General features: G+C 46.8%; 1 protein-coding gene and 2 non-coding genes across 3 annotated transcripts; all 3 read left to right on the top strand.

Moving 5' to 3' along the window:
• The first annotated feature begins 20,490 nt into the window (after window positions 1-20,490).
• On the top strand, window positions 20,491-22,837 carry Rpl27a (ribosomal protein L27a). The gene is made up of 5 exons (XM_004650887.3): window positions 20,491-20,572; window positions 20,910-20,973; window positions 21,519-21,594; window positions 22,073-22,247; window positions 22,666-22,837. Exons 1-5 carry the CDS (start codon window positions 20,570-20,572, stop codon window positions 22,792-22,794), a joined length of 447 nt encoding a protein of 148 aa, XP_004650944.1. The 5' UTR covers window positions 20,491-20,569; the 3' UTR covers window positions 22,795-22,837.
• On the top strand, window positions 21,745-21,874 carry LOC123459939. The gene has a single exon (XR_006636671.1). It is a non-coding gene; the product is annotated as a small nucleolar RNA SNORA3/SNORA45 family (small nucleolar RNA).
• On the top strand, window positions 22,455-22,585 carry LOC123459938. Its single transcript, XR_006636670.1, has one exon. It is a non-coding gene; the product is annotated as a small nucleolar RNA SNORA3/SNORA45 family (small nucleolar RNA).
• Window positions 22,838-27,613: the final 4,776 nt, after the last annotated feature.

Consider the following 27,613-nt stretch of genomic DNA (forward strand, 5'->3'; position numbering starts at 1 on the left):
CCATTCTGAGACTACATAGTGAATGCCAGGTCAGCCTGAGCTAGAGGGAAACCCTACCTCGAAAAACCAAAAAATTAAAATTAAAAATTAAAAATAGCATTCATTTGATTCATTTGTCAAGACCCTTCAGAAAATTTCCAGAGTCCTGAGTTCTCTCCATCAAGCATTCCATATTTCAGCCAAAACTAAGTCCCTTCCGCTCTTGTTATCCACCTCCCTTCTCCATGGGCCTTATTCTAAAACTGCTGCCGACCTTCTATCCTGAGTGTCTCTGCACAGCCAGTCCTACCTGATGCCAGCACAGGTTCAAACCCACCGACAAACAAACAGAGGTCAGAAAAGTGCAGGCTGTCTGCTTTGGTCAGTACAGAGCAAAGGCAAGAAAACAGCTTCCTGGAATGGTCAGGACCAGGGCCTTCCCTATTGCCCATGGCTGCATTTGCGGCAGCAGCTGTGATGGAGGCTTTACAACTGGCAGAGCCAAAAATATTATGTGGCACTTTTTAGAAAAATGCTTACCCACCCTTGCCCCTAAAATAGCTCCTACTTGAATTATTCCTGCCTCCCCATTTGGGATCCAACCCTCATGACAAGAGCCCTGCGGCTTCTCCCCAGCCCACTCCCATCCTTGCGTGCTCTACTTATGCTAAATGGCTCACATAGGGGCCCTTCGGAGTTGGATCGGGTGTTACTGACGAGGAAAGAACATTCAGGATAAAGGAACATCATATACGGACGATTGCAAGTGTCAAGTATAGGGCCTCCTTGGGCAGCATTGTATTGGTAATGCTGGATCATATGTGGGAATGGGAAGAAACAGAGCTGCACAAGTTAATTTGGGGACAGGCTGGGAAGATCCTCGAGGGCCAGGCTGAACTGCAGCCAATTCAGAGTCTTCTGTCTTGAAGTGACAGAGGAGTGCTGACACTGAAACATCTCTATCACACCTTTCAAGGCTCAGGGCCCGTTGTAGAAGAAGTGGCGGAAAGAATGTAAGAGCCAAAGGAAGGGTAGGACTGTTTACAATGCACTCTTCCAAACACAAAATGGTCTGGATATCCATGACCTCACAGTGCCTGACACTACCTACACAAGACCATCATAAGAGGAGGAAAAGATGGTAAGATGATGACGTCAAAATAAAAGAGAAGGGTTGGAAAAATTGCTTAGTGGTTAAGGCACTTGCCTGCAAAGCCAAAGTACCATGGTTCACTTCCCCAGGACCCACGTAAGCCAGATGCACAAGGTGGCACATGCATCCGGAGTTCATTTGCAGCAGCTAGAGGCCCTGGAGCACCCATTCTCTCTCTCTCTCAAATAAATAAATATTTTAAAAATAAATTTAAAAAATAAGAGAAGACTAATTGAGAGGGGGAAGGGATATGATGGAAAGTGGATTTGTGACCAGGAAAGTGGGGCTGGGAAGGGAATTATGGCTTTATTGTCTATAATTATGAAAAGTGTCAGTTAAAAAGTTTTTAAAAAGTCTTCTTTGTCTTTCATTCTTTCTCTTTTCTTTTCTCCTGCTCCTTTTCTTTCTCCTCTTCTCTCTCTCTCTCTCTCTTTCTCTCTCTGGTACTGGGATTGAGCCTAGGGCCTTGCACATACTACCTAAGTCTTCGACCTCTGTACTATATCCCCAATCATCTTTTTACTTTTTATTTTGAAACAGGGTCTCAATGAGTTTCCTAAGCAGGCTTGAAATCCTCCAGCCTCAACCTCCCAAACTGAGGATTGCAGGCCTGCCCCTCCAGTGCCCGCTGCAAATCCAGAGCCTTTAGGTAGCTAAGAGTGCAGGTCCAGAGTTAGAGGGGGTGATCAGTGGCTAGAGGATGTAGAAGCAATCGTAATAGCAACAGGTATGATGAAGGCAGGGAAAAAAAACTCACTATAGGGAAAATAATGAATAAAAAAGTTCAGCCAGGGGCTGGAGAGATGGCTTAGCGGTTAAGCGCTTGCCTGTGAAGCCTAAGGACCCCGGTTCGAGGCTCGGTTCCCCAGGTCCCACGTTAGCCAGATGCACAAGGGGGCGCACGCGTCTGGAGTTCGTTTGCAGAGGCTGGAAGCCCTGGCGCGCCCATTCTCTCTCTCTCCCTCTATCTGTCTTTCTCTCTGTGTCTGTTGCTCTCAAATAAATAAATAAAAAATTAAAAAAAAAAAAAAGTTCAGCCAGGATGATCTGAAAACTAGAGGCAGGGCCAGCAGCTAATCTGATCAGTTCCCCCAGCCACCCAGGTAAAGCTAGATGCTCAAATTCTTTCAGAATGTAAGCCAGGAGATTGGCTGAGGCTACAGATGAATGTACGGCCCGTTGCATTTAGAACTCATGCTACAAGGAGCCACCTCCATGTGATCATGTGAAATAGGCTTGCTGTGACAAGAGACTACCTATGCAAAATTTCTGGAATGGCCCTGGTGAGCCCATTCTTTCTCTCTCTCTCTTTTTCTCTCCCTCCCTCCCTCTTTCTCTGTCAAATAAAGAAAGAAATAATTTCTGGAATGCACAGGGTAGGGCAAATCTGGGTCCATTTCATTAGGCCAATTCTCACTGACCTGCATAGCACCTCTATCTCTTTCACCCCAAATCTCAGAAGTCAACCCAAATGGTGATTACTGACACACTTCCCGCAAAGCCACTGATGCCATTGCAACTGGTCTTTGAGAAGGAGACAGTGTGGGAACCAAAGGCAGCATCCTTCTCTAGGTCCACACTTTCTGTAGCCTGAAAGTCCAAACAAATTCTGGACTGTCAGCCAAGGAAGGGAGCTGTTCCCTTTAAAGGAGAGACACAGAAACACACGGCCCCTCCAAGACTCTCTTCATCAACCAGGCTACCTTGAACGCCTCCCTTCGCAAATCTGTTCCAGCCATAGCTTTTCAGCAGCCAGCACAGGCAGCCCTCCCCCTCCTCCTCGCCTCCAGCCCAAACAGTCTGCTTCTTTCCCATCACCATGAGAATTGTGCTCCCAGTAACAGGTACTGTTTAGAGGTGCCAACGCTACTCCTGGGGCCCTAGAGAGCCAATTAAGGTGAGGAAACTGCTCTTGAACTAAAAAGCCACCCCACTGACAGGGCTCCAGAGCTCCAGCTTCTGCACCTGCCCTGCACCTGGGCGACTCGGGTCACTGCCTGCCACAGACCCCACCAAGCTGGCAGTACCGTTCAGCACTCGGAGTAGGCAAACAGACGTCACCTGCCTCCCAGTCTCCTGCAGCCATCCCAGCCCATCCCCTGCCTCCTATTTTTGCTAAAGGCCATTAGAGCCCCTCCAGATGAGCTACTCATTAAGACAGGAGTCATTTCCCTCTCTGACTCGGAAGTTGTAGCATCTTGCATCAGTTTCCTCTCTTTGGGTCTTCCCAAAGCCCCCAAGGGCTGCCCACCAAGGGACAGGGATTGCTTCCCCCTTCTAGCATCAAGCAGCGAACAAGGAACATGCTGTCACCCTTAACTAGCTTCAGGAAACATGAGACTGCCTGGAGTGGTTATTTGGTGCTCAAGAGCTCGTCAAGTCCAGCCTTGAAAGCCAGAGGGGGCTAAGATTGCCCAGTCAATTAGTACTGTTGTCCAGATGAGCCCCAGAGCTGTGACAGCCACCCAGGGCTCTTCCCATATCTTCATCATATCCTCCACTTCGAAAATGGGGAAAGGGATGGAGAGATGATGTGGTGCTTACAGGTCCTTGCTTGCAAAGCCTGATGGCCTGTGTTCACTTCCCCAGTGTTCCTACAAAGCCAGCGGCACCACAGTGCCTGCGTCTGAAGTTTATTTCCAGACTCAGGAGGCCCTAGTGTGTCCATTCCCCCTCTCTCTCTCATAAATCAATAAATAAAATATTAAAAATAAAATTGGGAAAGTAAGATTTTAAACAGCTAGATTCTGGAATTTGGATGTAAGAATCAAAGTTTCTTGGTCACAAATTGTTATTTAGTTGATTTGAAGGGGAAAAAAATTGTTCCTTTTACTCACAACAAATTACTCCCTAATAGAAGTCAAAATTTAAGCCAGGGGCTGGAGGGATTGCTTAGTGGTTAGGGCCCACGTACGATTCCCCAGGACCCACGTTAGCCAGATGCACAAGGGGGCACACGCATCTGGAGTTCATTTGCAATAGCTGGAGGCCCTGGCATGCCCATTCTCTCTCTCTCTCCCTCTTTCTCTGTCAAATAAATAAATAAATAAATAAATTAATTAATTAAATTAAACCAGGCCAGGCGTGGTGGCGTACGCCTTTAATCCGAGCAACTTGAGAGGCAGAGGTAGGAGGATCGCCATGAGTTCGAGGCCACCCTGAGACTAACTACGTAGTGAATTCCAGGTCAGCCTGAGCTAGAGTGAGACCTTACCTCGAAAATAAAACAAAAAAGTAAAAATAAATAAATAAAATAAACCAGGCTAGAGAGATGGCTTAGTGGTTAAGGCTAAGGGCTGGGCTCCTTTGACTCCCCAATTCCCACATGAGCCAGATGTACAAGTGAACGCAAGCGCACAAGGCCACACATGAGCACAAAGTGGTGCATGTGTTGAATTACAGTGGCTGGAGACCCTGGTGTGGCAATTCTCTCTCTCGCTCTCTCGCTCTCTCGCTCTCTCGCTCTCTCGCTCTCTCGCTCTTGCTATCACTCTATAGGAACCCTTAGAATACTAAAGAAAGAGCCAACACCTAGTGAATGGCCGTCACAGGAATGCTTCCTTCAGAGGTAGTTAAATTTATTCAATGTCTTTGGTACTTACTAGTTAATTTTCAGATAGAATTTGACCTGGGGACCCTTCTCAGTTAGGCTTAAAAGGAAATATAGATATTCTTCCACTTATGGATGTAGTTACATTCCAATAACCCATTATAAATGGAAAATATCATAAATTGAAAATGTATGTAGTACACTTAACCTCGCTTGGACTAGCCTACCTTAATTTTGCTTAGTACACTTACATTAGCCACCAGTCAGGTGAAATCACCTAACATGAATACTGTTTTATAATAATAATAAAGTATTGAGGGCTGGAGAGATGGCTTAGCAGTTAAGCGCTTGCCTGTGAAGCCTAAGGACCCTGGTTCGAGGCTCAATTCTCCAGGACCCACGTTAGCCAGATGCACAAGGGGGCGCATGCATCTGGAGAACTTTGCAGTGGCTGGAGGCCCTGGTGTTCCCATTTTCTCTCCCCCCCCTCTCTCTCTCCCTCTTTCTCTCTCTGTCTGTTGCTCTCAAATAAATAAATAAAAGTGAACAAAAAAATTTAAAAAAAATAATAAAGTATTCAGTGTCTCATGAGCTCATGAGCACTGTACTGAAAATGAAAAACAGAATGTCGCATGGGTATGCTTTTGCACAGTCATAAAAACTGAACCATCTAGCTGGGTGTGTTGTTGCACACCTTTAATTCCAAGAATCAGGAGGCAGAGGTAGGAGAATCACTGTTAGTTAGAGCCTTGCTTGGAACTACAGGATGAGTTCCAGGCCAGCCTGGGCTAGAGTGAGACCCTACCTCCAAAAAAAAAGAAAAAACCTGGACCATCATTAGAACCATCTGTAGCCCTATGGTAGAGTAGATGCCTATCTAGCATCCAGTCTTTCTGCAGAATCTGCAGCTGGAATCATCACGCCACATGCCACTGTGGTCTCTGCACATGGCTTCCTTTACTCTGGTCTCCATTTCCAGCTTCTAAAGATCTTGTCCAGGAGGGCATGGTGACACATGTCTGAAATCCCAGCACTTGGGAGGTTGAGGCAAGAGCATGGAAAGTTCTAGACCAGCCTGTGTTCCACAGTGGGGCCCAGGAAGGAAGGAAGGGAGGGAGGGAGAGAGGGAGAGAAGGAGGGAAGGAGGGAAGGGAGGGAGGGAGGGAAAAAAAGATTTTGCCCAGCTGCTATCCTCAGAGCCTGAGACATAACACAGACACATTTTCCTAGTGTGCTGGACTTGCTGGGGTGAATCTGAGCTAGGCTATGGATATCTGAAGATCTGCACTTCATCTGGCAGTCTCATTACTGGATGGGTATGCAACACCAAAGGAAATGAAATAAGTATCCAAGATGCATCAGCACTCCCGTGTTTATTATAGCATTATTCACAATAGCCAAGACATGGAATTAACCTGTCTATTGGTAGATGAATGGAAAAAGGAAAGGTGCCATATGTATACAATTCCACTAGGAACACAAAGGAAATCCCATCATTTATGACAGCATGGGTGAACCTAGATGACATTTTGCTGAATAAAATTATCTAAGCTCAGAACAACCTTGCTTTTACTACTATGAGATCTGAAAAAGTTGGTCTCATAGAAGTAAAGAGGAGAGGGTAGTTACCAGGGGCTTGGGGGCGGTGGTTAATAGATAAAGAAATATTGATCAAAGCATGCAGAATTTCAGTTAGATATGAAAAATAGGTGGGGCATGATGGCACATGCCTTTAATCCCAGCACTTTGGAGACAAAGGTAGGAAGATCTCTGTGAGTTTGAGGCCAGCCTGGGATTACAGTGAGTTCCAGGTTAGCCTGAGTTAGAGTAAGACCCTTCTTAGAAAATAAATAAATAAATAGTAAGTAAGCCCAGGGGATCTATTGTTTTACATGGTGACTTACAGTTAATCATATACTATGGTACTGAAAAATGCAAAAAGAATAGATGTAAAGTATTCTCAAAATGATTACCACAAAATGATAATATGAATTCATATACTAAATTAGATGTAGTTAGCCTTACCAAAACATCATATTGTACATGGTAAATACCATTTTATTTACCAGTTAATGTTTTCTTCATTTAAAATAAATGTTTTTAATTTTCATTTGCTGGGCTGGTGAGATGGCTCAGCAGTTAAGGCTCTTCAAGACCCATATTTATGTTAAATTGTAAGTGAGAGGGACTCAGTATCATATTCAATTAACAACTAATTCTATACATCTGTCTGTGTCTTTGTGTTGCTGGAGTGCAGAGATTTTCAGCAATTTAAAGAAAATACCGGGATTGGTGAGATGGCTCAGTGGTTAAGTCTCTTGCCTGTGAAGCCTAAAGACCCAGGTTCAGTTCCCCAGTACCCACTTAAAGCCAGATGCACACAAGTTGGCACATGCGTCTGGAGTTCCTTTGCAGTGGCTGGTGACCCTGGTGTGCCTATTATCTCTCTCTCTCTAATAAATATAATATTTAAAGAAGAAACTATAGCCAGGTGTGGTGGCGCACACCTTTAATCCCAGCACTCAGGGAGGCAGAGGTAGAAGGATCATGGCCATGAGTTTGAGGCCACCCGGAGATGACAGAGCGCATTCCAGGTCAGCCAGGGCTAGAGTGAAACCCTACCTGGAAAAACTAAATAAAGAAATAAAAAACAACCCTCAGGCTGAGCCGCCGGGGAGGACGGAGACCAACCTATGCCGCCCTGTTCCTGCGCCGCCTGCTCTGGTTCCCGCAGCTCGCTCTCGGGTTCGGACTGGCTGGTGCGCAGGAGGTGTCTGCGTTAGGTCTCTGTGTGTGCGTGTGTGCAAGTGTGTGACCATGGATTTGTGATCATGTGGGGGGGAGCACATACATGTGTGCATGTCTGTGTGTATGTGCGAGGATGTATGTTTGGGTATGTGTCCATTTGCGTGTTTGTGAACAAGTGTGTGCATGTGTGTGAAGGTGGGTGTGTGCATGTGCATGAGTGAGCATGTGTGTGTGTCAGCATGTGTGTGCACACATGTGTTCATGTTTGTGCAGTGAAACATGTGTGCATGGGTGTGTGTGCAGCGGTGTGCATGTGTGCCTGTGTGGGGGCATGGATGTTTATGTGCAAGCATGGGTGTGAGAATGGATGTGTGTACGCCTGAGTGTACATGCATGTGCATCTTTTATGTGTGCATATGTCTGTGTGTGCATGTATGTTTGTGTTAGCATGTGTGGGCACGATAGCGCTGTGTGTGCACATGTGTACATGTGTGTGCATGTTTTGTGTGAGCACGTATGCATGTGTATGCATGTATGCATTTCTCTGCGTGTCATGTGTGTCTGTGTTTGCATATGTGTACTGTGTGCATGTATATGTGTGTATGATGTCTGTGTGTATGTGTGTGATGTCTCTGTGTGCATGTGTTCATGTGTGTGCATGTGTGTTGGTGTGTGAGAATGTGTGTACACAAGTGTGCATGTGTGTGTGCTCTCACAGTACCACGTAGGGGGACGTGGGTCCAGCACACCTCTCGCCCTTGTGTCCACACTCCTGGCCCTTCCACCTCGCAGCAATCCCCACCCACACACTCGGGGGGCCGAGCCGGCTGTGCAGCGTGGGCCGACCTCCTGGGAGCTCCTTTGAAACCACTCCTTGCTGAGTGTCCGCCGCCACATCCCCCTTGGGGCCGCCCAAAGCAGATTCTCTCACACAATGACGGGGAGGACAGATGTCGCCTGACGTCCTCAATGGGCCACTTCTTTCCAGCTGTCGGGAGTCTGGCACAGCATGGCCACCGCCGCCGACCGCGTGGAGAACAGAGAGGAAGGAGGACCCATGAGAGCCCGAGCGCGTCACCGCCAGTGTCCTGAAGGCTGCGCGGTGCTGGCCATCACGTTCTAAGTAAGCAATTGGTTTTTCCCTGACAGTAAAGGCACAGTACTGGGGCCGGGAAGATGGCACAGTGCTGGGCACGCTTGCCTGCAAGGCCCAAGGACCCAGATTCAATTCCGCATGACCCATGTAAAGCCAGATGCACAAGATGGAGCTACTTACTTATTTTTGTGTTTTTGTTTTTTCAAGGTAGGGTCTTGCTCTAACCCAAGCTGAGTCAGAATTCACTGTCTCGCACTTGATTCAAACTCATGGCGGCAATCCTCCTACCTCTGCCTCCCCAAGTGCTGGGATTCATGGTGTGAGCCACCATAGGAGGCAAATTTTTTTAAATTTATATTTATTTGAGTTTGTTTTCATTCATTTTTTTTTTGTCAGCAGCTTTTATGAAATTCTCCTTGTGAAAACACATGGGAAGCTACTTGTATTTTATAAATTTATTTTAAAAGTAATATCACCTGTAGCAGTTTATTTACTAAAATTTCTGTTATTTAATTCTTGTTTATTTACATGTTCAAGCATCATCAGAACTGGCAGTTGAAGACAGAGAGCCTGTGGATTTGAGAATCAATGCTGATCAACAGTTTTTCTCCATGGTAGAGACACAGACACATTCTCTGTGTGGCAGTGAAGACAGTCACATTAGCCGGGCATGATGGCACGTGCTGATAGTCTCTGCACTGGGGAGGCACAGGTAGGAGCACAAGTCAGGAAGACTCTAGTTCATGGGGAAGCGGAATGTGCGTGGTCCTGACGACGTAGTGGAGAAGGTGCTCAGGGCCTTCCCAATCCTGTCACCATCAGTGAGAACCTGTAAGAACACAAGTATAGAAACGGTCTGCACACCGGTCTGAAGAGATGGCTCAGCAGTTAAGGCACTTGCCTACGAAGCATAAGGAGCCAGGTTCAACTCCCCAGAACCCACATAAACCAGATGCACATGGTGGCGCATGCATCTGGACTTTGGTTGTGATGGCTAGAGGCCCTGGTGTGCCCATTCTCATCCTCTCTGTCTAGCTCTCTCTCTCTCTCCCCACCTCTCTCTCCCCTCCCCCCCATTAAATTATAAATAAATAAATAGATTAAAAATGGCCTGCACATCTTTAATCACAGTATTCAAGACATTTCTGTGAGAAAGATACATATTAAATTTTTTTTTTAATTTATTTATATGAGAGAGAAGCAGAAAGAGAGAGAATGGGTGTACCAGGGCCTCCAGCCACTACAAACGAACTCCAGACCCATGGGTCACCTTGTGCATCTGGCTTTACGTGGACCCTGGGGAATCAAATCTGGGTCCTTAGGCTTCACAGGCAAGCCTTAACCACTGAGCCCCTGGTGTTACCTTGGAGTGCTGACATTTCTGCACAGAAAGTCGTCCTTTGAGGAACAGAACCCAAGAATACAAATACGCATGAGAACCCATGCAAGCTCTTTCGTCTTACAAACACTTGGCAGGCACGCTGAGAGAATGGTGTCTGGTACAACTCACAGGCAGCAGGTGACTGTGAGGGCAGCCCTGTTGGGTGTCATGGTTCACACTGATGGACAGCTGCATAGCATGGACGATGGCCGAGGAGTCATACCCTGGCCTATCTGGGAGGGAAGTCTACACTGGGCTCCCTGAGGTGGACATCTTCAACCCCACAGACAGCTGTCCACCACCAAATGCCCGGGGGAGGCCAGGTTGAGCACCCATGCTTATCACCCTCAGTGTGACCTCGGAGGCCCTGCAGCCAGCTGCTCAGTGGCCTGCCACCAGGCCTTCCACACCATTACGCTAGGGTGGACAGTGTGACCTGAGGCTGGGAGGGCAAGCTACTCATCTCTAGGTAAGAAGAGGTTTGAGGGCTGGAGGGATGGCTCAGTGGGTAATGTGTTTGCCTGCGAGGCCTAAGGACATGGGTTCAAGTCCCCAGGGCCCCTATAAGCCAGATGCACAAGGTGTCACATGCATCTGGGGTTTGTTTGCAGCAGCTGCGGAGGCCCTGGAGTGCCCATTCTCTATCTGCCTCTTTCTGTCTCTCTTAAATAAATATTTTTTTCAAAAGAAGAAGTTGGAATTAGGTTAATCAATCTGTTCAATAGATTTTTCCTAAAGTTACATTTCTTTCTTGTTTGGTTTTGCTTTTTGTTTGTTTGTTTGTTTTCCTGGCTTTTCAAGGTAGAGTCTTGCTCTAGTCCAGGCTGACCTGGTTGACCTGGTTGGTCCGTCCTCTATGGAGAGGAACAGTACCAGCTGTCTGAGTGCTCAGTACTCCACGGGTGGAGGGTCGGGATGAACGTTCAGTCAACACCCCCCCAAAAAAAATTCAAAAAAAAAATAATAGTGCATGCGCAGTGGAGTGGACTTTTAGACCAAATATTGACGGAGAGAAAAAGAACAGAGAGGGTCTGACCGGTCGAGCAGTGACAAAAAGAGCCGAGCGACCTCGGATAAACCGAGCGTGTACGGAGAGGGCCGAAGGTGGAAGAAAGAACCGAGGACGGCCGAAAGCTGGCACACGGAGAGCCGGAGATCTCCGGAAAGAGCCGAAGATGATGGCTGGGACGAGTGCTGACGGAAAGAGCCAAGAGTCGGCGGGAGGGCCGAGTGTGGACGGAAGAAACCGACGATCTCCGGAAAGAGCCGAAAGTGGATGGTGAGTCCAGTGTTGACGGAAAAGCCCGAGCGTCTTTATGACAGCCGAGTGTAGACCGAAGGACCCAAAGATCATGAAAAGAGCCGAAGGGGACAGACGAGTGTTGAAGGAAAGGGCCAAGCGTCTCAGGGACAGCCGAGTGATGACGGAAGTAACCGAAGATTTCCGGAAAGAGCCGAAAGTGGATGACGAGTCCCTAGTTGAAGGAAAAGGCCGAGCATCTTCGTGACAGCCCAGTGTAAACGGAAGGACCCAAAGATCTCCGGAAAGAGCCAACGGTGGCCGACAGAACGAGTGTTGACGGAAATAGCCGAGCGTCTGAGGAACTGCCCAATGTGGAGGGGAGGACTGGGTGGAGATGGACTGGGAGTACGGTGGGGGGAGGAGACCATGTGGGAGGAGATGGAGGGGGGATGTAAGGGAGGAGGGTGAAGGGAAGGGATGAGGAGGACTTGGAGGCCTGGGCAGGATGGAGCAGGGCAGTATGTGGTGGAAGGTTCTTCTGGAACCTTCTGAAAGGGGTGCAAGATTACACTGGTGGGATGCACATGATGGACTAAAACTGCCCACCTCATGACCAAGGAGTAAAGACAGGAAGAAGGAATTGGGGTGCCACAGTGACCCCCAAAGGTTCACCTTCAATGACTTAAAGGGTCCCAACAGACCCCATGTCTTAAAGGACACACCACCTCCAACTAGCACCATGTTGGGGCCCAAGCGTTATACCATATAGACATTTACGATCCAAACTTCAGCAGCAACAAATTAAGTTGAAAAGAAATATAAAACATATAACATACTGGCAGCATTCAGCTTAAGGCCTCAGCTTTTAGCCATGGAGAAACCTGGACTAACTAAAACATCATGTAGAGCTGGAGAGATGACATACCAGTTAAGGCATTTGCCTGCAAAGCCAGAGGATCCCAGTTCAATTCTTCAGGACCCACATAAGCCAGATGCACAAGGTGATGTATGCGTCTGGAGTTCGTTTGCAGTGGCTGGAGGCCCTAGCATGCCCATTCTCATTCTCTCTCTCTCTCTCTCAAATCAATAAAATATATTTTTAAAAAATAAAAATAAGCCGGGCATGGCAGCGAACACCTTTAATCGCATCACTGGGGAGACAGAGGTAGGAGGATCGCCATGAATTTGAGGCCACCCTAAGACTACCTAGTGAATTCCAGGTCAGCCTGATCAAGTGTGAGACCCTACTTCAACAAACAAAAACAAAACAAAACATCACCTAAATAGAATGGAGAGAAGGGAAGCCTCACACCACACTGTCTTGCCACAAGCCACTTTCTTGACAGTTCACAACATCTGAATCTGTGGCAAGGCAAACAGTCACTGGACTTCTTTAGTCTTGCCAGGGAATGGTGGCACTAAGCATCCCACATTACACTGGGAGTAGGAATTCCAAACAGTGGTCACTTGTATAGTTAAGAACTGATAAACATCAACATTTAGCATTCCCTCGAGAGGAGACATGAGGGAGAAGCCTGGGGTAAGGAGAGAGCATCCACTCTGTACCAGACCACGGTGCATATGACATTCTTTTGTTTGCTCACTACTGTCTTAGACACAGTCCTAGAGTCACAGCCCTAGAGCAGGATTTTGTCTGTCTGTTTGTCTGTCTTTCTTTTTTCTTCTTCTTCTTATTTGGTTTTTCAAGGTGGGGTCTCACTCTAGCTCAGGCTAACATGGAATTCACTATGTAGTCTCAGGGTGACCTTGAACTCATGGCGATCCTCCTACCTCTGCCTCCTGCCTGCTGGGATTAAAGGTGTGCGCCACCGCACCCGGCAGGACTTTGTCTTTCTCGTCACTGTCGTATCCCCCCTCACTGCCTGGCATCTGTGTTTAGTGCCAGTACATAGTATACTCCCAATATTTGTAAAACCGAATGACTGAATGGAAAACTGATGGTTAATCGGGTTGTCAAATCAACAGGATTTGAATCATCCTGGAAACAAATCTTTGGGAATGTCTGGGAGGGATTTTCTAAACTAGATTGAGGTGAGGGAACTGTGGTGGTTTGATTCAGGTGTCCCCCATAAACTTAGGTGTTCTGAATGCTGGGTTCCCCACTGATGGAGATTTGGGAATGAACGCCTTCTGGAAGCAGTGTATTGTTGGGGGCGGGCTTATGGGTGTTATAGCAAGTTTCCCCATGCCAGTGTTTGGCACACTCTCTTGTTGTCTACCTGATGATGTTGGCAAGGGGGTGATGTCCACCCTCTATTCATGTTGTCATTTCCCCTGCCATTGTGCTTTCCCCTTGAGCCCATAAGCCAAAATAAACCCTTTTTTTTCACAAGCAGCTCTTGGTCGGCTGTTTTCTGCCAGCAATGGGAACCTGACTTCAGCAGGAACCTAAAAAAATTTGGGTTCGAACTCTGTGGTGCTGTGGGTAGCATGTTCCATGGGCCGGAGTCCTGGATGAATAAAAGGAAAGAAGTTAGCTGAGCACAGCATTCATCACCCAGCTTCCTTGCTGGGCACAGCAGGGCGGCTGCCTGTAGCTCCTGCCACTACACCTGCCTCACCAGGATGGACTATAACCTAGAACTGTTAGCAAAAATAAACTCTTCCTAGGGGCTGGAGAGATGCCTTAGCAGTTAAGGTGCTGGCCTGCAAAGCCAAAGGACCCAGGTTCCACCCAGGACCCACATAAGTCAGATGCACAAGGTGGTGAATGCATCTGGGATTCATTTGCAGAGGCTTAAGGCCCTGCCATGTCTATTCTCTATCTGCCTCTCTCTCTCAAATAAAATAAAATAAATAAAAGAATGTGTTGTTGTTGTTGTTGCTTTTTAATAGAGCTGGGCATGGTGGCACATGCCTTTAATCCCAGCAGTCGGGAGGCAGAGGTAGGAGGATTACTGTGAGTTCAAGGCCACCCTGAGACTACGTAGTAAATTCCAGGTCAGCCGGGACTAGAGTGAGACCCTACCTCAAAGAACCAAAAATAAATAAATGAGTGAATGAATAAGTAAAAACCCTTACTTAAGTCCTTCTTGTCAGGCTTCTTTGGTTACAATAACAATAATGTAAATAAGACACTCAATCTTTCATCAGAGGATAAAAAATCTAAGATTCAACGAGAATATGCTCTAATCAGCTGGTAAAAACAACTAGGAAATAAACCCAAGCTTTAGTGTTCTTTCAATTAATTAAATCCTGTGAAATCAAATTAGGATCTAAATATTTAAGCCCCTCTTCTTTGTGTTATTGGATAAACTAATCTCCAAGGTACTAGAATTACTCTCTTCACATTTTATTATCATGACTTAATGGCATCCTCCTAGATTCCAACAAAGCTTTTAGGAACACAAGTGCCATGTAGTACAACAAGATTTAAAACAAAATTCTATCCAACACAGGAAAGGAGGAATACTAGAAATCACTAATCCTCAACTAGATTATTTTTGCTTGGTGCTAAAGAAAACACCTATTAGCCAATGGATTTCTCCTAAATACCATGTATCAAAAATTACTGTAAAAGGCAAACAAGGGCTAGAGAGAGGGCTTAGTGGTTAAGGCGTTTGCCTACAAAGTCAAAAGGACCTCGGTTTGATTCCCCAGGACCCATATAAACCAGATACACAAGGGGACACGTGTCTGGAGTTCGTCTGCAAGGGTTGGAGGCCCTGGAGTGCCCATTCTCTCTCCCCCTCTCTCTGCTTGTTTCTCTCTCTCTCCCTCTCTCTCTCTCTCTCTTAACTAAATTAATTAAATAAAGTTTTGGGTTTTTTTTTTTGTTTATTTTCATTTATTTGAGAGCGACAAAGAGAAGGAGGCAGAGAGAGAGAGAGAGAATAGGCACGTCAGGGCTTCCAGCCACTACAAACAAACTCCAGATGCATGCACCCCCTTGTGCATCTGGCTAACGTAGGTCCTGGGGAACCGAGCCTCGAACCAGCTTCACAGGCAATCACTTAACCGCTAAGTCATCTCTCCAGCCCATGTTTTGTTTGTTTTTGTTTTGTGTGTGTTTCTTTTTTCTAAAGGCAAACAAAAGCTCCAGGCCTTGGGAAGTTGAAATGGATTTGGAAACTACATATCACTGGTACATACATTGATACAATCTATCTGAAAAAATAGCAACATAAGATGAATCATAAAAATGCTCATTCCAGCTAGGTGTGGTGGTGCACACCTTTAATCCCAGCACCCAGGAGGCAGAGGTAGGAGGATCGCTGAGAGTTCGAGGCCACCCTGAGACTCCATAGTGAATTCCAGGTCAGCCTGAACTAGAGTGAGACCCTAACTTGAAAAAAAAATGTTCATACCTTATAATCCAGCAATCTCCCCACCTGGGAATTTTTCTTAGAGAAATCATTTGCCAAAAGGAAAAAAAAGAAAAAAGAAAACTACACAAATGTTAATTACATCTTTGTCTCTAGCAGCAAATACATTAAGAACCAAAATACAAAAACAAAACACAGAAGAATATGCCTTAGTACATGCTGAAGGTAAATCAATTCCAACTCTTGAAAATCATCCTGAAGGACTGGGGTTGTTGCTGGCACAATGCCTGAAATGCACAAGGCCCTAGGTTCTATCCTTAGCACCACAGTAAATAAATAAATAAACCAACTTACCAAGGGCCGCAGCACTGAAGAAAATGACTGCCCCCTCCTCGAGTACATTTTAACTGCCATTGGCTCCTTCGAAAGGGGAGGGGCCTCATAAGTGCGTCTACATCCCTGACAGAATGTTGACTGACCCACCTTGTGCAGGTAACCACAGCTGCTGTGAGCTGGTGAGTGTAGTGGCCCTGCCATGTCCAGAGCACCAAGTTCCCTCACCCCACCCCGCCAGCTCTTATATCCTCTTTTTTTTGTTTTGTTTTGTTTTTTGTCTTTCAAGGTAGGGTCTCACTCTAGCCCAGGCTGACCTGGAATTCATAATGTAGTCTCAGGCTGGCCTTGAACTCATGGTGATCCTCCTACCTCTGCCTCCTGAGTGCTGGGATTAAAGGCATGCACCACCATGCCCGGCTTTATATTCCTTCTGCTCCCTCTGCTGCAATGCCTATAGCATATAATTGTTAAAACTATGGAATAAATTTGCATTTATGAATTTTTCTCAAATACTAACTTAAAAATAACAACAGAAATTAAGGCTTTTCCTATCAAGTTAACAGTAGTCTGTTTTAAAAAGGAAAGCAGCATAGTATATCTAAAAGCCAAACTGGGGAGCTGAAGAGCAAAGACAGAGCTACAACAATGGCTGCTGTCTGAAGTACTGGACAAAATTAGGAACCTAGAGGCTGGAGAGATGGCTTAGCGGTTAAGGTGTTTGCCTGCAAAGCCAAAGGACCTCAGATCAATTCCCCAGGACCCATGTAAGCCAGATGCACAAGAGGGCACGTGCATCTGAAGTTTGTTTACAGTGGCTGGAGGCCCTGGCGCGTCCATACTCTGTGTTTGTGCGTCTGCCTCCTTCTCTCTCTCAAATAAATAAATAAATAAATAAATAATTAGGAACATAGAGAAGAGAGAAGGGAATGGAACCTCTGTTGCATCTCTTCTAGGTGGCAGTACAGTCCCAAGGACTCTTGGAGAAAGGAACGAGACAGCCGAAGGCCAGTATCACATTCCCCTGCCTCACCAGGTAGCTGTGGTCCGTACCACCCCCTTCGCCTCATGGCACAGAAATTTTCTGAGTTCTGACCCTCTGAGGTAATCACATGACAGAGACATCACAAGGTCATGCTGGACTTCAGGGGAGCTGTCACAGAGGACTGTTCTCATGCTTCATGTTAAAGGTCATGTCCCATGTGCCCAGCTGGGAGGGACAGGTCACCTAACATCTAAGATCTGGCTGCTCTTCAACTTTGCAGAGACAGAACTCAGCTTTTTCTGTACTCTCAGAGCCACTATACCTAAGAAAACAGACCTCACTGAAGAAACAGAGCAGGAGCCATATGTTTAAGTCATACGGTTACCTCATGAAGGAGAGGGAGTTGGCTAGAAAACCACAGCTAGACAAGTCCCTGGGGTACTCTCTTACTCTGGAAATCAAACTGTCATTGAGGAGAGTATTAGGGGAGCACAGAACCGCAAACAGAGTTCTGGGCCACTCAGGGAGGCTTTGTGTTCAGCCAGGTGGTATGAGGGAGAGGATGCAGTTCCCCTATGACCAAAGAACTTGGCAAAGTATTGAGAAACAGGGTCCTACCACCCAGAGCTCTTCCTCCATTCTTTTACAGTCTTGATTCGTATTCCAGGTCCCAGTTATGATATACATGGTGGTTATTTTCCATTCTCAAGGTTGTGCCAAGCTTACCTACACTGATAGGTCATCTTCTCAATGGTGCTTTCTGAGTAACGGCTCATTCCTTGTGCATTTTTTAGGCCAGTTTTGGTGTCAAATAGAGAATGATTTCCCCACTCTCAAGAGACCTCTTTCTGCTGGTCAGCTATGATTAATGTTAGAGTGATAAGGATCATAATATGATGAAGTCAGGGGGGTGATCAGTGAAGTAAAAGCAGGGGAACTGGAGGGGGAAGGATAAGGCTAAACCCAGGATCTGTATCTCACCAGAAATGGAGCCTCTGACAAGTCACACTTCTGTGCTGAATTCTCATGTGTAAAATGAAACCAGCAGCTCGTGACGCTTAATTCTCACGCAGATGCATTTTGTAAATTATGAGGTGCTCTGAAGATGTTGGGGCTGTTATCACTGTGGTCCAGAGTGATACTGGAGGGAATTGGATATTGGATATAAGTTAAAAAAGAGAGCTGGGCATGGTGGCACATGCTTGTAATCCCAGAACTTGGGAGGCTGAGGCAGTAGGATCATGAGTTTAAGGCTATTTGGGACTATATAATAGGAAGACTGTTTCGTAAAAAAAAGATATTGAGGGAGACTTATGATACGCTAGCAGCTAAAGGATGGGCACTCCACGCATGAGACGTAGCATGAGTAAAGACAAAACGGAGATAGAAAGCAACAAGTATGGCTATAAGAGAAAGTTTGTCTAGGGAACAAGCTGGAGTTAAGGCTAGAAGGCAGGCAGGCCGCATTCTTTGGGGAATAGACAGCTGTTGCACTCTTTGATCTGTGAAAGAATTCAAATATTTGGGAGTACTGACCAGGTGGAGGGTGACAGTCAGCACACTGACTGCAGGAGGCTTTAAAACTCCAGCTAAAAAACAAGGGCCCTCACTCGCAAGGAAATGGCACAGAAGGCTGGAAAGGAAGAGGATTTGAGAGCTATGGAAACAAAAGATGACGACTTTGCAGTGAGAGAGGGCTTTTGAGAAAATTTTCAGTTCTCTCTGACACCATTAGGTGGACAACAGAGCCACACGACCGATATATATAAAACAAAGAAGGCACCAGTGAGCAGGGAAGATTGAGCTCCTTCTATATTTGTAGACTCCAAGGAATACTGGTCAGTACTTAAGTGAATATTTGGATGTGGAACTCAGCAATAGAGATGTCAACTGGAAGGTGCCTGTGGTGGTTTGATTCAGGTGTCCCCCATAAACTTGGGTGTCCTGAAAGCTAGTTTCCCAGCTGATGGAGATTTGGGAATTAACGCCTCCTGGAGGCAATGTATTGTTGGGGGCGGGCTTATGGGTGTTATAGCCAGTGTTTGGCACACTCTCCAGTTCCTGTTGTCCACTTGATGTTAGCCAGGAGGTGATGTCCACCATCTGCTCATGCCATCGTTGAGCTTCCCCTCGAGTCTGTAATCCAAAATAAACCCTTTTTTGTCAACAGCTGCTCTTGGTCGGGTGATTTCTGCCAGGAATGCAAACCTGACAACAGTGCCCAAGAGGACTGTGTACACTATAAGGACTGGCAAGGGCAGACAACAGACAAAAATTAACGTCTAATGGTGGGCACACTAAGAAGAACAAGCCTGAGAAGCTGTCAAGAGGACGACAAGGGATTTCTTGAAAAGGAAGTCAAAGGAGGAAAATCCAACAGAAAAACAAGTGCTATGAAGAATGAGAAAGGTCAAGCCCGGTGTGGTGGCGCACGCCTTTAATCTCAGCATTCGGGAGGCAGAGGTGGGAGGATCTCTGTGAGTTCGAGGCCACCCTGGGCTACAGTGAGACCCTACCTCGGAAAAAAAAAAAAAATGAGAAAGGTGTATTCAGGTTTGATCATTAGTTTAGTGTGAGTAATCTCGCCAGGATTCATGGCTCATGTGTGTCATCCCAATTCTTAGGAGGCAGGTCAACCTTGACTACAAATACTTTGTCTCAAAAAACAACGGCAAAAAATAAAAAACAACTAGCATCATCATCTTAAAGTCCCATGGCTGAAGCTGGATTGTTTAGATTGCAGCAGATTAAACAACGAATAAAAACCTAGCAAATGGACAGGATTTGTACTCTTGCGGAATTTAGCTGAATGGAGCAAGGTAGTAACTGGGAAGGAGAACCCGGGGTATGTTGACTAGAATATATGCTTAAGAGCATAAGACAGAGACAATACACTCACAATTGAAGAAGTAGGATCTTGTACACTGGAAGGATGCCTTTTCATTCAAGTAAAATTTAAAAACTTGAACATGGACTACATGCCAGGAATTGACAGTGCATGAGAAAAAAAAAAATCCTTGAATTTCAGGCTAGCTTGGGCTAAACTGAGACCCTACCTCAAAAAAAAAAAAAAAAAAAGTAACCTGGTACTTAATTTTAGGAGCTAGGTACTGGACTGTGTGGTACAAGTATGCAACTCTAATTGAATAGATCATAAATTCCTAGGCAAGAAATGCTTGTACAAGGCGCAGGACGGGCCTCTGGTCCAAAAGGAGTCGCGAGCGTCCCAGCCAGGCTGTGGGGAAAACGAAAATGTGGCGTTTATGTCTTTACAGAATCTATGTCCCTGAAGGACAGCGGCTTTTCAAACCTGAGGGGCAAGGGCTGGAGAGATGGCTTAGCGAATACGGCAAAAGATTGCAAAGCCTTAAGAACCCAGGTTCGATTCCCTACGACCCATTTAAGCCAGCTGCAAACCTGAGGGGAGGCCCGAAAGGAGACCAGGGGAAGCACTGAAAGGCAGGGTCCCCTCAGCAGGGGCGCTGCGGGTCCCTGAGGGACAACAGGAACTGCAAAGTATCAGTGACGGACACCCGGGGCTAAACAGCGCTCTATGCTTCCTCCCGCGGCCGCAGGCTGCGACCAGTAACAAACGTGGCGCCCCCGAGGAGGTCGCACCCCACAAAGCCGCACCAGCCCGCCGCAGCGAAGAGAGAGGTACAGGCCGCAAACCGAGGAGGTGGCCGGGGGAACCGGAAACACGCGAGAACAGAAGCCCCGCCCAGTGCCGGAAATGAAGCCCATCGGTCCCGCCCTCGCGTTCGATATCTCGCGAGACTTCGCGCAGGCCTCCCTCTTTCCTTTCGGCCGCCGCCATGGTAGGTGTTTCTTTGCTTGCGTCCGCTCCCTTGCCGGCGGAGGCGCGCAGCCTTGCTCCCTTTTCCTGCCGGGCATCTCGCACCAACTTTAGCGGGTCTGCCAGGCTCTGAGTGGCCGGCGCCAGGGCACGATGGCTTGCCTGGGGCTGGGGAGAGGGATCTCGGGCCGCGTGTTAGGCCCAGGCTTGGGATCTCTCGAGACGCGTGGGCCGGGGTCGGTCGCTCAAGCTCAGCCTGACCGAATGTGCCCAAGCCAGGATGGGTGGTGGACCCTCCTAGGGCTGGCAGGCCTTACCACCCCCGAGGCCTAACCGACTAAGCTGCTTTCCCCACACAGCCGTCTAGACTGAGGAAGACCCGGAAGCTTCGGGGCCATGTGAGTCACGGCCACGGCCGCATCGGTAAGTGCCCGGCTCCCCGCTGGTTGGCCTTGGTGCATCATCGGGAGTGGGTAGATCAGAAGCGAGTTCCACCAAAACCTTAATGCTGCTGAGTCCTGTTTAGCGGAACGAGTTTATTCGACGAGTCCGTTTCTTTTTTAAAAAAATTGGTCTTTGTTAGAGAAGGGGCGCTCCAGGGCCTCCAGCCACTGCAAACCAACTCCAGATGCGTGCGCCACCTTGTGCATCTGGCTTCTGTGGGTCCTGGGGAATCGAACCTGGGTCCTTCGGCTTTGCAGGCGAGCGCCTTAACTGCTAAGCCATCTCTCCAGCCCCCAACGAGCCCAGTTTTATTTTTGGCGAGTTGGGGGAGACTTGGTAGGGGGGTGGATCTGAAGCAGGGCAGCGGGTTGAACTAGCTGAAGACGAGTGCAGTGGTGTGGACCCCCGAGGAAGGTTTTGTAGACTTGGGGTTGTAAGCAAGGACCCAGAGACGCGAACCCCTCGGGCTTGGCTGGTGTTAGTGGAGAAGGCTACGATAGCCATGTAGTTCTGTGTACCTGCAGGCAAGCACCGGAAGCACCCAGGAGGCCGGGGTAATGCTGGTGGCATGCATCACCACAGGATCAACTTCGACAAATAGTGAGTGTGTCCCTTGGAATTGGCTTTTAACTGAGACGGCTTTGGGGGAAGAGGCAGGCTGGGCTGCCCTGGAACAGTTCCCCCCTGAAAACGTGTGCCGGACTGTTGCTGGCTTTAGCAGGGCAACGCTTGGGTTCGAACTGAGAAACTGTCGAGGCTAGAGTCACGCTTGGGTACTGGTGATTGCCTTAGTGTGCTAGAGTCCTCGAAGAATAACGACTGACCTTATTCACTGGCTGTGGGCCTTGTGGCACAGTCAGTCACCAGGTTAGTGACATGCTTCAGATGAACTGATACCAGGGGGGGTTGCTAATCTGCCTGTTATAGCCTTGACGTTTAAATCTGATTCCTGCTGTGTTGGCCACCGTTTTTTACAGCGGGGATAATTTTACATTGCAGTGGGGGGGGGTCGCTGCAAAACTTGAGAAGCCACTTGATTCGAGTGAGGTTGTTAAAGGCACTTGCCTACTCTTCCCAGTCACCCAGGTTACTTTGGGAAAGTTGGTATGAGGCATTACCACTTAAAGAGGAACCAGAGCTTCTGCCCCACTGTCAACCTTGACAAATTGTGGACATTGGTCAGTGAACAGACCAGGGTAAATGCTGCCAAAAACAAGACTGGAGTTGCCCCCATCATTGATGTTGTGCGATCGGTAAGTAAAATAGTTATTGCCAGCTGCCCACAAAACTAGCCTCCCGTCTGGGGTCTGACTTATACCTACTGATTACTTGGCCCCCCTTTTAGTAGAGTTATCACCACAGATAATTGGCTTTATCTAAAATGGAAAGATGGCCCTCAACAATAATGGTTATTTGTAGACGCCCAAACCCTAAGGAGGCTTTCTGGGTGGTCAGACTTAGCCGAGACTAGAGTCACATCCTGACATGGCCCGTGTCCTGGTGTGCTAGAGTTCTCGGAGAGGATCTGCTGGTCTTGATTCACTGGTAGGGGCAGTCCGTGCCCCTGTTAGTGCCCAGATCAGCAACATGTCCCTCCCTGGATCCCAGTTTGGGCTGGTGGGCCCCTTTATCCAGGCTGTGGTATACTGTAAGTTCTTTTTTTTTTTCTAGGGTTACTACAAAGTTCTGGGGAAAGGAAAGCTCCCTAAGCAACCTGTCATCGTGAAGGCCAAATTTTTCAGCAGAAGAGCTGAGGAGAAGATAAAGGGTGTTGGGGGCGCCTGTGTCCTGGTGGCTTGAAGGCACCCAAGGAGGTTCATTAAATGCTAGAAAGTGCTTTTCTGCTATGGTCTGAGTGTAGTTCTTTTGAGGGATTTGTCAAGGGAGGAAAAAAAGGTGAAGTATGTATGGCTTTCTTTGTGTGGATGGTATATAGATACCACCAGCAGTTTGAAGACCTTTTCATTTATAAGGTGAGACTGATACAGTTAGTGATAGAAATATATTAAAAAGGCGTGGCTGGGTATGGTAACACACACCTTTAGTCCCAGGCAGAGGTGAGAGGATCATCGTGAGTTCCAGGCTAGCCTGGGCTAGATGGAAAATCTACCTTGAAAAACCAAAAAAAATGGACCTATATTGTGTTGTATAGCAAATGAGAATGCCTTTGACTGTTTATTCAGGTAGAAAGGGAAGATTTAAAAATATATATATATATATTTTTAAAAATATATATATATATATTTTTTTTTTTTTTTTGGTTTTTCGAGATAGGGTCTTGATCTAGCCTGACCTGGATGGAATCCACTACGTATTCTCAGGATGGCCTCGAACTCATGGTGATTCTAGCACACAGTGAATTCCCTCAAAAAAAAGCTGACAATGTACAAAAGATTTAAAAGGGAAAAGCTACCAGAAATTGGTCTCTAGTTTGGATTTTCCGGGCCTTGACATTACATATCCACAGGCAAGTGCATTTAGGATGTTTTAGAGCAGATAGTAATCTGTAGTTGTAATCTCTAGTAAGACTGGTTAAGGTGCATGTACACTTGTGGCTTTATTTCATTTTATATCCTAGGTTTTTATTTTTTTTTAAGATTATTTATTTGATTATTTGAGAGTGACAGAAAGAGGCAGAGTGAGAGAAAGAATGGGCGTGCCAGGGCTTCCAGCCACTGCAAAGGAACTCCAAACGCGAGCGCCCCCTTGTGCATCTGGGTAATGTGGGACCTAGGGAACCGAGCCTCGAACCGGGGTCCATACACTTCACAGGCAAGCGCTTAACGCTATGCCATCTCTCCAGCCCAGGTTTTTATTTCTTTTTGAGTTGAGGTAGGGTTTCACTCTAGCCCAGGCTGACCTGGATTTCACTATGTAGTCTCAGGGTGGCCTTGAACTCAAAAGGTAGTCCTCCTACCTCTGCTTTCCAAGTGCTGGGATTAAGGCGTGCGCCACCATGCCCAGATCCATATCCTAGTTTTTATTTTATTCTCACTTTCAGTTATACCATTTAAGTCATTTGTAGTACAAGGTAGGCTACACACTTGAAAGGATACTTAAAACTTAACCGGGCCATGATTAAAATTTGTTTTCTTGGACTCCTAGTTCTAAATGTACATACTGTTTTCTAAACTAAAATAATAAAGCTGTATGTCTGCCAGGAGGGAGATGGCAACCTCTGAGCTAACAGGGTCAAATGGAAGGCAAAACATGCAGTCAGCCCTCAAATACTCCAGTCAGCAAGTGCCAGGTAACAGAAGGATGTAGCATAGTGGTAGAACACTTGCCTTCCATGAGTTCTCAATCACATTAAAAAATAAAGGTCTGGAAAGATGGCTTAGTGGTTGAGGCATTTGCCTGCAAAGCTAAAGAACCTTGGTTAGATTTCCCAGATGCACAAGGTGGCACATGCGTCGAGTTTGCAGTGGCTGGAGGCTCTGGTTTGCCCATTCTTCGTACCTCCTCTTTCAAGGAATCCACTGGGTCTGTAATTTGTGCAGTGCTGAGGACTTAACCCAGCAGGTCCTCCAGTATGCTGGGCAAGCACACTACCACTAAGCTATATTCCCAGCCTCAACACATTGGCTTTCGGAAGCATAGATTTTTAAACAGGCATGCATATTTAGTCAACAGGACATTCAGAATGGTGTAATGGTTGAGTGTTCAACATTTTAAAAAAAATGGCAAGTCATCCATTACAGGAGATGGCCAATCAAGGGCCTTACTTTTTTTTTTTTAATTTTCTTCCAGGTAGGGTCCCACTCTAGCGCAGGCTGACCTGGAATTCACTATGTAGTCTCAGAGTGGCCTCCAACTCCCACGATCCTCCTACCTCTGCTTCCCAAGTGCTGGGATTAAAGGCGTGCGCCACCATACCCGGCCTTTCTCTATTCTTGAGTTAAGAAAAGCCCTTACGGGCTGAAGAGATAGCTCAGTGGTTAAGGTGTTTACCTGCAAAAAAAGGGGGGGGGCTAGAGACATGGCTTAGCGGTTTAAGTTTACCTGTGACGTCTAAGGACACAGGTTTGATTCCCTAGAACCCATGTAAGCCTGGTGGCACATGGATCTGGATCTCTTGCAATAGTGAGAGGCCCTGTGGTATGCCCATTCTCTCTCTCAATAGAAGACTTCATAGCTAGGCATGGTGGTGCATAGCTATAATCCTAGAACTCAAGAGGACTACAAGTTCAAGGTCAGTCAGCCTGGGCCACATGACACTGAGAAAAAAGGAACAAAGGAAGGAAAAAAGAAGGTAAAGAGAGTAAGACCCTGTTAAGTGCTGGGGTCTTTTGGAATAGACCAGAGAGGTAGGTTGGCACCTGGTGGTTGTCCAAGTTGTCAGAAAGGTTCTGTTTAAGGACTTTTGTTCTGAATGGCAACAATACCATTCTCCAGGAGGATGCTTTTGAAGTTCACTGGGGCTTTTATTTTGCTTGTTATGTGAGGAAAGTGATCATAGATGCTAGATGTCTAGCAATGGATGGTTTGGTTCTACACAAACATCTAGTTTAGAGCCAGGTGTGGTGGCGCATGCCTTTAATCCCAGCACTCAGGAGGCAGAGGTAGGATCACCATGAGCTCGAGGCCACCCTGAGACTATATAGTGAATTTCAGGTCAGCCTGAGCTATTGTAAGACTACCTAGAAAACCATAAAAGAAAAATCTAGTTTAGAATTTAACTCAATTTACAGATAAAAAGGTACTGCCAGCTGGGTGTGGTGGCCTATTTGCAGATAAGGCACATCCCTCTAATCCCAGCATTCAGAAGGCAGAGGGAGGAGGATCACTTGAGTTCACCACCAGTCTGGGACTACAGAGTGAACCTGGACTAGAGTGAGACCCTACCTTGAACAAAAACAAAATTTAAAAAAAAAAAAATCCCATCCCAGGGTTTTCATAGACTTAACAGCTTTCTAGAATTCCAACAGCTTTGTGTGTGTGTGTGTCTGAGCAAATGCACACCTCGTCCTCCCCCAACCATGTACTTGCTTTTTGAGGCCAGAGAACCTTGTCTAACACTCAAACATGTATTTTTTTCCCCTGAGACACGGTCTCGCACAGCAAGCCCCATTGATTCTCTGTGTCCTGTGGACACCAGGTTTTTCCATGGCTTCTGGAGAGTCTACCTTGGCAGTCTCCACTCAGGAGACCCTCATGCTCAAGTGGCATCTTAGCTGCCCTCCTTCCCCCAGCACCAGCTACTTTTTAAATCAGGAAAGCTCATGCTTTGTTTTGCCTATACTACTACCAAAAATTGTTCTCTCAAAACAATCATGACAACTATTCAGTAGGGCCTGAGTTAGAAACAAGTTATCCACGGTTGTTGCTGTCACATTCACAGTCATTCTATGTACAGGTTTAGGCATGTGACTTCACAATATCTTCTAGAACACATGTACTTATAACACTTTCCATTTAATTCCCCTCCTCTGGGTAAGATGTTTAACTAGATTTGGTAACTATGACTTTCACTCCAAGATAGCAAAATACTTGCTATTAAAGAAGCGAAGGGGCTGGAGAGATGGCTTAGCGGTTAAGCGCTTGCCTGTGAAGCCTAAGGACCCCGGTTCGAGGCTCGGTTCCCCAGGTCCCACGTTAGCCAGATGCACAAGGGGGTGCACGCGTCTGGAGTTCGTTTGCAGTGGCTGGTAGCCCTGGCGCGCCCATGCTCTCCCTCTCTCTGTCTCTGCCTCGTTCTCTGTCTGTTGCTCTCAAATAAATAAATAAAAATAAACCAAAAAAAAAAAAGCGAGGGATTAGAGAAATGGCTTAGTGGTTAAGGCGCTTACCTGTGAAGCCTAAGGACCCTGGTTCGATTCTCCAGTACCCATGTAAAATAAGCTCAAAGTGGCACATGTATCTGGAGTTCATTTGCAGTGGTTGGAGGCCTTGGTGCACCCATTCTATCTGCCTCTTTCTTTATTCCTCTTTCTCAAGTATTAAAAGAAGGGAGGCTGAAGAGATAGCTCAGTGGTTAAGGTGCTTGCTTACAAACTGTGACAGCCTGGGTTCCATTCCCCATTACCATAAAGCCAGTTGCACAGTGGTGCATGCATCTGGAGTTTGTTAGTAGCCGGAGGCCCTGACATGCCCATTCATTCCCTCTGTTCCCCCTCCCTTGTTCTTGCATATAATTTAAAAAAAGGGGGGGGGCTGGAGAGATGGCTTAGCAGTTAAGGTGCTTGCCTGTGAAGCCTAAGGACCCAGGTTCAATTCCCCAGTATCCACATAAGCCAGATGCACAAGGTGGTGCATGCATCTGGAATTTGTTTGCAGTAGCTAGAGGTCCTATAGTGCTCATTCTCTATCTGCCTTTTTCTCTCTCTCAAATAAATAAAATATTTTTTAAAGATAAGAAAGGAGGGGACTGGGGACATGGCTTAGTGGGTGAGATGTGTCACACAAGCATGAGGACCTGAGTTCAGATCCGTATCACCCACATAAAATGTCAGACACGGCAGCATCCACCGGTAACCCTCCAGAGTGGGGCGGCAGACAAGCAGATCCCCACAGCTAGTCTAACTGAATGGGTGGGTCAGCTACAGGTTCAGTAAGAGACGCTGTCTCAAAAATTAAGGTGAACAGCAGTTGAGGAAGATCCTGGATATCAGGCTCTGGT

This window comes from Jaculus jaculus, chromosome 3, assembly GCF_020740685.1.
Source record: "Jaculus jaculus isolate mJacJac1 chromosome 3, mJacJac1.mat.Y.cur, whole genome shotgun sequence".
Classification (NCBI taxonomy): domain Eukaryota; kingdom Metazoa; phylum Chordata; class Mammalia; order Rodentia; family Dipodidae; genus Jaculus; species Jaculus jaculus.